This window comes from Haliotis rufescens, unplaced genomic scaffold (genome assembly GCF_023055435.1).
Source record: "Haliotis rufescens isolate VD_foot unplaced genomic scaffold, xgHalRufe1.0.p SCAF_11, whole genome shotgun sequence".
NCBI lineage: Eukaryota > Metazoa > Mollusca > Gastropoda > Lepetellida > Haliotidae > Haliotis > Haliotis rufescens.
In genome coordinates, this window is record NW_025963791.1 from 41,282,191 (window position 1) to 41,293,753 (window position 11,563).

An 11,563-nucleotide genomic window follows, 5' to 3' on the forward strand; every position below is an offset into this window, starting at 1 on the left:
TTTAACCATCAGTATCTTAAATAATGTTTACTCCCAACAAGTCGGGCGGACTGGTGCGTCATGAATGTAACTGGCCTACATCTTTAGCACACCTCGAAAAACCAGATGTCTTATTCCAAGCAGGTGTGTTGATGGGTCAGTATCTGGTTGTTGAGTCTCAAGTTGTTTCTTTGTTACAGGCAAATCTTCAAGCAGTTTCTAACAAACCGTGTGTTGAAAGATCCTAAACAACGTCGCTTCTTTAAATCCAATGACATCTATGAACTATTTACCTTGACTGATCTTGGAGATGGTGAGGGCACGGAGACCAGCGCCATCTTTGCTGGGACTGGGTCAGATGTCACGGTCCCAAGGCCAGTGAAGAAACAAGAGACAGCAAAGTCAAAAGTCAACAGGTTTGATGAAATGAAAAAGGAATCTAAATCCTCAAAAGAAGATTCGTTTGAAAATACTTTTGACACAGATGAGATTCAGCGTATGCGAGAGATGGCCAGGATGTTGAGTCAGAGGATGGAGAAGGATAAGAACAACACCAAGAGTGAGTCCGGTGGAGCCCTGAATGGGGCACATGCTGCCTCAAAGCGAGACAATGATCACAAAACACCCCTCGCAAAGGACACCCTCAGGGATGTGGATAGGAAGCAAAAGAAAAAAAAGAAGAAGAGGAAGAGAGATGCCAGTGAGTGATGAAGTGATTCTGTCACTGATGTTTAAGAGGACGTCATGTATTGTATGTTAATTAGTTTTCTCAAGAGTGTACATGTGATTACGTAGAAAGTGTTGTATGCAAGAGTGAGAGTGGCGTCATTCGATAATATGAACTATGTATGCATGAGAGAGAACTATTCATTCACATGTTTGATGTATGAATACAGATTACATGTATAGGATAAAACACGCCTCTGAGGTTTTAGTTGAAAATGTAAATCTGTGAGCGAGGGCTGAAGGCCAGAGGGCTTTTCCAGAGGTCAAGGTTTAACATTAACAAACAAAACCGAGGAAGCGTGTTTTATCCAACTTATGAACTGAATAAAATACAAGAAATACCAGAAAAAATAAGAAAACATCGACATACCGTTTTGTGAAACAATACAGTGTGTCGCAATATAAAAGGAATTCGTTCATGCATGCAAGAGAAAAACAACTTGCAATCATGGACTAGCTGGAGTCATGACATGATAAACATAACACCTCATCACCTGCCCTGGTAGCTCAGTGGGAAAACGATGGGTTACAAAACTTAACATGATATGTGAGGTTGCAGGTTCGATTCACCTCATGGAATTTTCATGTTAAAAAAAATTGTGACTTTTAACCAATTATCAAACACAATTGTGTTTACATCAAGAGGCAGGTTTATGAAACGTTATTTGTAAAACATGGGTATTACAACAGAAATGTATTCATCAGGTCCTGGGCATTCCACCGGAACGCCCCGGGCATTGTTGATATTGCCTGGCTTGGAAGTTTATCAACATTTAGAAGAACCTTCTGTTACTGTAGTGGGATGTCGTCAGAGGTTCCTAAGTCAATATATGGCCTTCAGAATGCTGTGTGCATTGTGACACACCCTGTCTAACATACGTTGGCTGGCTGTTCATGAGTCCCCATTGTGTTTTGCAGAGTTTGAGGGTGAACGGATCCCCCATCTCGACCGAAAAAGTGACTACAAGGACAAGGATGAGGATGCAGACCAGAAGAAGAACGACGACTACGTCTTGCAGGAACTCTTCAAGAAAACAGGTGACATAAATACTAATTCCATTGAGGTATTTCTGTGAACTTGGAGTCTCTATTCTAATTCTTATCAGAGTTACCTCAGTATCTATTTGTTTGTTTGTTTATTTGTTGTTGTTTAATGCTGCACCTAGCAATATTGATCATCTTTGGCCAGATTTATTTATGTATGTGTTAGTGTTATTTATTATGAAGATTTTTCTCACATCGTTTAGAATTTGGCACAGGCATTTGAATGAGTGATATATGCACAGATCAGGAGATATATGTGTTGGAAGATCCTGTACTGACTTGAGTTTTCCACCCAGGAATCCAGGGCGCACTGCAGCATGACAAGATCATGAGCTCCGGACGACCCGACTTTGCTCTGGTGGAGGCTGAGGCAGAGAAAGTGGCCAAACAGGCCGTGGCTGCACTGAAGAAGTCTCGATCTCACTGCTACTCCGCCCTGGACGGAATCCCAACATGGACGGGGCAGCACGGTGGGGGAGCCAAGTAAGTAGTGGGGGTGTTGAACGTGGTCCTGTGCACAGTGCACAGGGCACAAATCAGGTGATGTTAAACAATGTCGGTGGTGGAGAGTCCTTGGATGGGTGACTGTGTTTCGGCAGCTTGGCTCCTGATAGTTTCTTGGGCTTCGGTCCTGCCCCACAAAATGTGCCTCTGTTCACCCAGCAGTGGATGGGTACCCGGTAGGATGAGATGGCAATGTTAACATGATTATGAAAATATGCTACATCTGCAAGGGTGAAGAGTGGGGCAATATGTCAATACACATCAAAGTGACGGTATCACCAGCTCTATTTGGCTTTGAAGTCTGCATGTTGGGCTGTACAACCAATATCAACAAAGGATAAATATGAAATAGTTTTTAATGATTTAGGATACTTTCTCAATGAAAGTCCACCATTTCACGACATATGCTTATCTAAGTGTGTAGACTTTTAGTTCAATGTGTAATTTGTTGAACGGAGGACTGTGACCTGTGACAAAGGACTAGGTTGCCGAGGGTGACAGTAGGGAACTCTGGGTAGGAGAGTAAACTCACCACTAGGAAGCTGGTGTATCTGGGATACTCGACATCATAACTGACACTGGGATTGCAGTTTAGCAAATGTATCTGCATATTTGTGCTGCTGTTTGAATTTCATTTATTTCATGATGGGTCTGCTAATGTCAGAGGAAAGCCCTTGGAAATAGAGAACTGAGACATTTACTGCTTTGGTAAAACTAAGAAACTTGGGTATGGTGCTGGGTTTCAAACCTATCATTTGATTTCAGCATGGCTAAGGGAAGGAACTCTGTGTCCAAGAGTAGTTTATTTAAAAAAAAGATGGCTGCAAAATGCATTGATACCTTATATTCTGTTGGTACTGTTAAAATCATGAAATGAACTTTGAGTGGAAATCTGATGAGCTGATGTTTAGTTACTTACTCTTATGTTTTTAGTGTCTGCTTACTCTTATGTTGTTAGTGTCTGCTTACACTGATGTTGTTAGTGTCTGCTTACCCTTATGTTGTTAGTGTCTGCTTACTCTTATGTTGTTAGTGTCTGCTTACCCTTATGTTGTTAGTGTCTGCTTACTCTTATGTTGTTAGTGTCTGCTTACTCTTATGTTGTTAGTGTCTGCTTACCCTTATGTTGTTAGTGTCTGCTTACTCTGATGTTGTTAGTGTCTCCTTACTCTTATGTTGTTAGTGTCTGCTTACTCTGATGTTGTTAGTGTCTCCTTACTCTGATGTTGTTAGTGTCTGCTTACTCTTATGTTGTTAGTGTCTCCTTACTCTTATGTTGTTAGTGTCTGCTTACTCTTATGTTAGTGTCTGCTTACCCTTATGTTAGTGTCTGCTTACTCTTATGTTGTTAGTGTCTGCTTACCCTTTTGTTGTTAGTGTCTGCTTACTCTTATGTTGTTAGTGTCTGCTTACCCTTATGTTGTTAGTGTCTGCTTACTCTTATGTTGTTAGTGTCTGCTTACTCTTATGTTGTTAGTGTCTGCTTACTCTTATGTTAGTGTCTGCTTACTCTGATGTTGTTAGTGTCTGCTTACCCTTATGTTGTTAGTGTCTGCTTACTCTGATGTTGTTAGTGTCTCCTTACTCTGATGTTGTTAGTGTCTGCTTACCCTTATGTTGTTAGTGTCTGCTAACTCATATGTTGTTAGTGTCTGCTTACTCTGATGTTAGTGTCTGCTTACCCTTATGTTGTAAGTGTCTGCTAACTCTTATGTTGTTAGTGTCTGCTTACTCTTATGTTGTTAGTGTCTGCTTACTCTGATGTTGTTAGTGTCTGCTTACCCTTATGTTGTTAGTGTCTGCTTACTCTGATGTTGTTAGTGTCTCCTTACTCTGATGTTGTTAGTGTCTGCTTACCCTTATGTTGTAAGGGTCTGCTAACTCTTATGTTGTTAGTGTCTGCTTACTCTGATGTTAGTGTCTGCTTACTCTTATGTTGTTAGTGTCTGCTAACTCTTATGTTGTTAGTGTCTGCTTACTCTTATGTTAGTGTCTGCTTACTCTGATGTTGTTAGTGTCTGCTTACTCTTATGTTGTAAGTGTCTGCTTACTCTGATGTTGTTAGTGTCTCCTTACTCTGATGTTGTTAGTGTCTGCTTACTCTTATGTTGTAAGGGTCTGCTAACTCTTATGTTGTTAGTGTCTGCTTACTCTTATGTTGTTAGTGTCTGCTTACTCTTATGTTGTTAGTGTCTGCTTACACTGATGTTGTTAGTGTCTGAAGATCATGAGGTGAATTAATCAATATCTGAATCTGTGTTTTCAGACCTAAATTTGGAAAGAAGAAAAACAGCCTCCTTGCTGACAAGATCAAACCCACGACGCCACCACCACCATCTGCTACTGTATCTAAGGTGAGTTTGCCTTGTCCTTACTCCCTGTCAGATGGGATGGGGAGGATATCTCCCTAGCATTCAAGACTTGTAGTAAGAGATCACTGAATGGCTGTTAAGTTAGTATCAGTTGGATTGATAGTATAAAGCTAGCTCACATGCATTCTGAACATATCATCAATTTCTATTTCCCAGTGAAATCAATTAGGCTAAAAAAATAATAATCTTGGTTCTTAGGCCCGCCCGCATCATCATAAAGTTTGCCTCACATTTCATTTATATTTCCATATTAATTTATTTATTTTTAAATCCAGGTCCAGCAGTAGTCAAATACTGTATTTGGCCCTTTCCCAGGTTGACTGTACACAACTGTTTATTTGGTTACATATTAGTTTAAACAGCAACATTAAAAAGGGGGAAAAAAGGCACTGCCCGCCTGCACTATATTTTCAAAAACCATTGCCTGATGACAAATTCTTTTATTTTTTTAAGCCTTAGTCTTTTCAAAGACTATTTTTTGGACTTTGTAGTCTTGATTTCATAAGTCGAACTTTAGACAAGCAAGTGTATGTTCAAATGTGTTTTACAGTGTCTTCCTTCCTGTATTGCAGATGCCGGAGAAGTCTAACGAAGACAAGATGTTTGATGGAAGTATGTCCGGGGCAGTGGCCCTGACAGCCAATGCGGCAGTCATGTCGTCCGATGACCTCCTGTCAAAGATGAGGCGCAGACACAATCTGTCAAAGCAGGGGGATGAGGATATTGGCGGAAACCCTGACAAGGTTGACACAAAAGACCTTGACCTTATGACAGACATTCGGAACTATATTGCATTCCAGTGTCACATCGATGGACAGGCGGCAACGCGGGAACTACTCGATCAGTTTGGTCCTCGCTTGCCAAAAGGGGGCGCTGCATGCTTCAAGGCAATGCTCAATCAGATCTGTGACCTTGACAAGTCAAGTGGTGTTGGAATATGGAGACTGAGAACTGAGTTTAGATGATGATTATCTGGGGTTTTAATTTTGCTTGACAGGATTGAGATGAAGTTGGCCACAGACAGTGCAAACTGGAAGGACGACAAGTTGCACAGACTGAAATCTTCAGTTAATGTAATTCAGATAGTGGGTAAAGAACTGCACAGAAAATATGGACAAATTATACTGCTTAATGCATGAGTGGGTTCATGGAACTTTTGTATTGAAGCACATACACATACACACACACATACACTCACACACACACACACGCACACACAAACACAACGAAATGAAACATGGTCATAGAATTGGTCTCTGTGACACTGCTAGCATTTTATGAAAGAGAGCATTAAGGCTTAAAAAAAAAAAATTGGTTCTCAGGCAATGGCTTTTTTTCTTTTGGTGGTTCAAACTAGTATGAAACCAAATACTAGTTGTGGAACCAAATAAACAGTTGTGTACAATCAACCTGGAAAAGGGCCTCCCTACGTTAATGTATTCCTTGATGAGTTAAATACTGAAATACAGTTTTTGACTACAGTTGGACTGGGAATATTAAAGGATTTTTTTTGTTTTTTTCTATGGAAATAAAAACAATATGTGCGGCGAACTTTATGATGATGCAAGCGGTGCCTGAGAACCATGACTATAATTTTTATTTATATATGTTTACTTGTTAATGGTATACATGGGTGTATGCATCAAATATTTTGTTAGTTCTGCCAGTGACAACCTCAGGGGCATTATTAGTTACTTAGTTGGTTTATCATTGATGTTCACCTGTTAACAGTGTCCCAGGGATATTATTTGTTGGTTCCTCCTATGATTTACCTGTCCTTGATCAGGTAACAGAAAAAGTGTTATTGCTTTGCTGTCATATAACATGTGATTGTTCCCAGTTTCAGTGTTAACTTTAGAGAGAGTGATCACTAATCACAGAAACTCACAGTGAAACAAGCGTTACTGTCAAGTGTCATGTCACATCTCTGCTTCAACAGTTTCAAAAGAACTTTAAACCTAAATGTAATGCTTGTTTGTTCATTAACATCAAGATGGCAGATTGGGAGCCAGAGATTAAATAATTTTTTACACAGACCAGCTAATGACAGTGCTGCTGGATGACATGGATGCTACTCATGAGGCAACTCACCCTTCTGCTGGGGATGTCCCCTACACTGTCACATGACCATGGGCGCCATGGTTACCAGATCCACCACTGATGCAACTCACCCTTCTGCTGGGGATGTCCCCTACACTGTCACATGACCATGGGCACCACGGTTACTAGGCCCACCCTGGATGCAGCACATCCTTCTGCTGGGAATGTCCCCTACACTGTCACGTGACCATGGGTGCCATGGTTACCAGATCCACCACTGATGCAACTCACCCTTCTGCTGGGGATGTCGCCTACACTGTCACATGACCATGGGCACCACGGTTACTAGGCCCACCCTGGATGCAGCACATCCTTCTGCTGGGGATGCAAAATCAGGCAGCAAACGAGGAATAATAACAGGAAACTATCAGTTTCACCCACTCACTTGCTCTATCCCATTTGTCATCACTTTACTGCAACTTCAGGGAGCAATATAATATACTACGTCATGGTTGTAGTACCGTTGTAATACTTACAAAAATAAGAGTTCCTACTTGCACATGGGAAACTGTCCTACTATTGTAGATGTGGGCTAATCAGTGCAACCAGGGAAATGTTTTACCTTGGTAACTACTGCTCAGGATCCATCATTTATTGAGAAAGTCATGAACTGTTTCATGATAATGATCACAACCTCAGTAATTGTATATGTTGAGTTTCAGGAAAGGACAGGGTATGATAAGGAGATTTTTTGGCCCACAGGTTCTGTAAAATTTAAGAAATGAAACATTCAGATATTATGAAAGTTATCAGATATGTTCACATGAATGAGAACTAGACTTTGTTCACGTTTTGGACCTAGCACAACACTAAATGTGTACTCTAGGTTAAAGTGTGTCAAAAGGGATGATTTTGGTTGTTTTCAATTTGTATTTTTTGTGAGCAAGTGTTTGACCCAAGATCATTCTCCTGGGAGATGCAGATAAAGACAGTACAAACATACTGTAATAAGTTCATCTCGGGTCACAGACGTGCTCATAACTAGATTTCCTGTTGAAATAGGAGAAAAATAGGCCTTTTTTCTCATTGTAGCCATTCTTATGTATTTAATGATGCCAGAAGTGAAAAACTTACAAATCTCAGAATGAAAAAAGGCTAGTTGTCAACAATTTGAATATATGATTTACATAATAATGTTACAAAGTTTTCCGTATATAAAATTGGACATTTCCTTTAGGCTAGAAACATCTCTTATCCACCTCGTCCTTTTTGAGAGACCGAAAGCTGTTGTTTCATCTCATTAATGGCAGTTGATGATTGATTTTACATGGCTGGTTATGAGGGTTTGATGGTATTTTTCATATATTCAGATGTCTCACTCCGTGGATAAGACTTCCATTATTCTCTGTCATAAGATGTCGTCTTTTGAAATGTCCTACATCTTGTATACCAGCTTGCAGCAACACCCTCAGGGACCTGCAGCAACACGTCCGAGTGTGACCTTTCTAGTTCATCATACTTAATGTTGATTTATTACTGTGATATTTTCATAAACATTTATGTATATTTGAACATTTCATGAATCATGAATGTATTGCTGTGCAATCAGATCATCAAAAGAAATAAATTTTGTACATACAGAGTATGTAATTATTGTTTAAATGACTGACAGGAATATCTTCGTCTACAGCAGTGATGAAGCACCTGCGTAATGAGGGACACTGTGTGCTTCTTCGAGGATACACATGTTTGTTTGTTTGTTTGTTTAACGCCGCACTCAGCAATATTCCAGCTTTATGACAGTGGTCTGTAAATAATCGACTCTTGACCAGACAATCCACTGATTGATATCATGAGCATCGATCCACACAATTGCGATACGATGACATTCATCAACCAAGTCAGCGAGTCTGACTACCCAGTCCCCGTTAGTCAATACTTATGACAAGCATAGTTGCCTTTTACCCCAAGGGTAGGTTGCTGAAGACGTATTCTACCCTGGATGTTCATGGGTGAAACTGAAGCCTTGGGAGCATGGCAAACATGCTGAACAGAAAAAGTTAGAGATCATGAATATTTTGGGGGATAATATTTTGTAGTTCAGACTGAACACACAATTTCATAAAAATATCCAAAACTATTTTCATGATCCCTAATTTTTTCTGTTGCATTTATTAAGTTATCTGGGTTCAAGAAGGTGCAGGCCCCTGTCACAAAGCGTCTATTCTAACTCTGTTAAAGCATGGGAGTTACAGCCGTGGTAACACTAGGATTGCTTTGTGAAACCAGCTCCAAAGACCTTAAACCCAATTCTTTCATATTACTTTATATAGTTAATCTGTCACAGCATGACAGATTAACGATAGCATGCTAGTACCTTTGTCATGCAATATTACCGAAATTATTACTATAATTATTTTGTGTGCCTGCATGCGTGCGTGCGTGCGCTATACAACCCATTCAGTCTGTTCTTTTTATAACGAAAACACACATTTCCAAGATAACCTGTCAAGCAAAATACAACGAAGACTTACGAGGGGTGTTCATTAAAGATTACCCCTAAACCACTTATGGTTATCATATTTGGTTGAAATTTTACATGTGTAATAATACATGTATCAATGGGTTATGTCTGAATTTGCAGTACCGAACTATTAATCTTACCACTTTTACAGGTGTTATGATCGAGTAGGGTGTGACAATGGAGCCAGTAGAATACCGAGCAGCGATTAGGTTTTTATATTTGAAAGGTCGCACACCAAAAGAAACTTTCGATGAAATGAAAACAACTTATGGGGAAGATGCCCCATCATATGACGTTGTTAAACACTGGCATCGCCAGTTCAAGTGTGGTCGGACATCTGTGGAAACAGCTGCCATTCCTGGTCGCCCCCATTCAGCCATTGATGAGGACACTATCCATCAAGTGGAGACCGCCATTTTGGCAGACCGACGTATAACTGTTCGCCAGTTAGCACAAGATGTCAAGATCAGTGTAGGGCCTGTGGAAAAAATCATCCATGACAATTTGAACATGCATAAGGTGTCTGCACGATGGATTCCCAGGTTGCTCATACCTTTCCAAAAGCAGGAACGAGTCAATTGCTCAAAGGATCTTTTGGACATGTGCCAAAAAAAACCAGGCAAACTTTTTTGACAGACTTATCACACAGGATGAAACATGGGTCCATCACTATGTTCCTGAGACTAAGGTTCAGTCGATGCAATGGAAGCATGTGGAGTCACCACCGCCAAAGAAAGCACGTGTCCAACCCTCTGCAGACAAGGTCATGCTCACGGTGTTTTGGGCCAAGCACGGAGTAGTAATGATGGATTTCTTGGCACAGGGTACCACAATTACAGGAGCTTATTATGCTTCACTGCTGCGGAAATTGCGGGACGCTATCAAGCTTAAGAGGCGTGGCATGCTGGCCAAGGGCGTCCGTCTGCAAGACAATGCTCCAGTACACAACTCTCATGTTGCCCAGACAGAAGCGCGGTCCTGTGGCTATGAAATCCTTCCACATCCTCCAGACTCTCCTGACCTTGCACCATCTGACTTCCACCTCTTTCCAACCATGAAGTCATTTTTGAAGGGAAAACGTTTCACAGATGATGAAACACTTATTTCTGAAGTCAAGTCCTGGTTTGAGACGCAAAATGATGGCTTTTACAATCGAGGTCTCCATAGTTGCATAAAACAATGGGAGAAGTGTGTAACTCTTGGTGGTTCCTATGTGGAGAAAGGCTAATACCTACGCCAAGTTTCATTCCACTAGGTCCATCGGAAGTGGGTCAGGGGAAATCAGGGGAAATCTTTACACCCCTCGTATATTTATATCTAACAGTCGCGTGTCTCATGTGGTACAACAACGATTGTCCTTTCCGTAAGTTTTGTACTTCGTTGTTATTCGCATTTGCGTTTTCAACCACATCTGTGTCTGACTCAGTAGGCACTAGTACCATGGAGCCCACGGTCGGATTCCGGGTTAGAATAGGTTCATGTGCAAACTATGCTAAATAGATCAGGTGGACAGGCAGGTGTCAACATATCCGGACATTGATTATGAAGTATGATATCAATCACTTGTGTGTATGGACCAAATTTGATTATTGATAGGTTGCTGTCACATAGTATACAGACAGCGTTAAGTGCCTCGTTAAACAACAAAATTATTAAAAGATACCCCCCCCCCCAACAAAAGAACAACAACAAAAACATCACACAAAACAACAAAACAAAACAAATAAACAACATAAAGCAAAACCCCAAAACCCCAAAACTACCAGGCCGCTGTGATGCAGCTGTCTGACTGTGTCGTAAAAGTGAGGGTGAGGGAATGAGGTTGTAATCTCATTAAAATCAGATGTTAGTGGTCGCTACCGCTGCACAAGCTTTGATCCGAGTTTGTCCCACTCTTTAGTATTATTGCAGCCCTATGACCACGGGGATACCTTCTATGCCTTCCCACATTGTACCCATGTTGGGAGACAACACTTTAGTGCCTAGGCCTCACCTTCACTTAATCATCTTGTAGAACAATAGACGGGTCGGTGTAATCCAGTTACACTAATCACAAAAATTACGATTATTCTGTATACTAATTTATAGCAGAACTGTTCGTTTGTATATATGCTAAAATATATCCAGTTTTCACGAAACTGCGTTGACTGACAATCCAAATCGTGACAGTCCGACATCGTTACACACATTAAACCCACTGTACAAGAAAGAACAGTTCCTTTTACATTTAAGATGGAACCTGTTTGTCGTCCCTTATGCAAGTACCGTATTCGACGTAACAAGCGCCCCGCTCTAATAAGCGCCCACGGCGATAATTGCTAATATATTGGCAAATGAACAATCCCAATTAGCACCCTTAATTATTGGCAATTAA

General features: G+C 40.7%; 1 protein-coding gene across 1 annotated transcript in view; it reads left to right on the top strand.

The window, feature by feature from the left end:
* Positions 1 to 8,305, top strand: part of LOC124142294 (DNA excision repair protein ERCC-6-like) — a 29,908-nt gene extending 21,603 nt beyond the window's left edge. Inside the window, exons 18-22 of the mRNA XM_046510689.2 lie at positions 180 to 679; positions 1,624 to 1,743; positions 2,046 to 2,232; positions 4,520 to 4,607; positions 5,198 to 8,305. Coding sequence (XP_046366645.2) covers positions 180 to 679; positions 1,624 to 1,743; positions 2,046 to 2,232; positions 4,520 to 4,607; positions 5,198 to 5,590 — 1,288 coding nt within the window. The 3' untranslated portion in view covers positions 5,591 to 8,305. The remainder of the gene's footprint in view (positions 1 to 179; positions 680 to 1,623; positions 1,744 to 2,045; positions 2,233 to 4,519; positions 4,608 to 5,197) is intronic.
* The last annotated feature ends 3,258 nt before the right edge of the window (positions 8,306 to 11,563 follow it).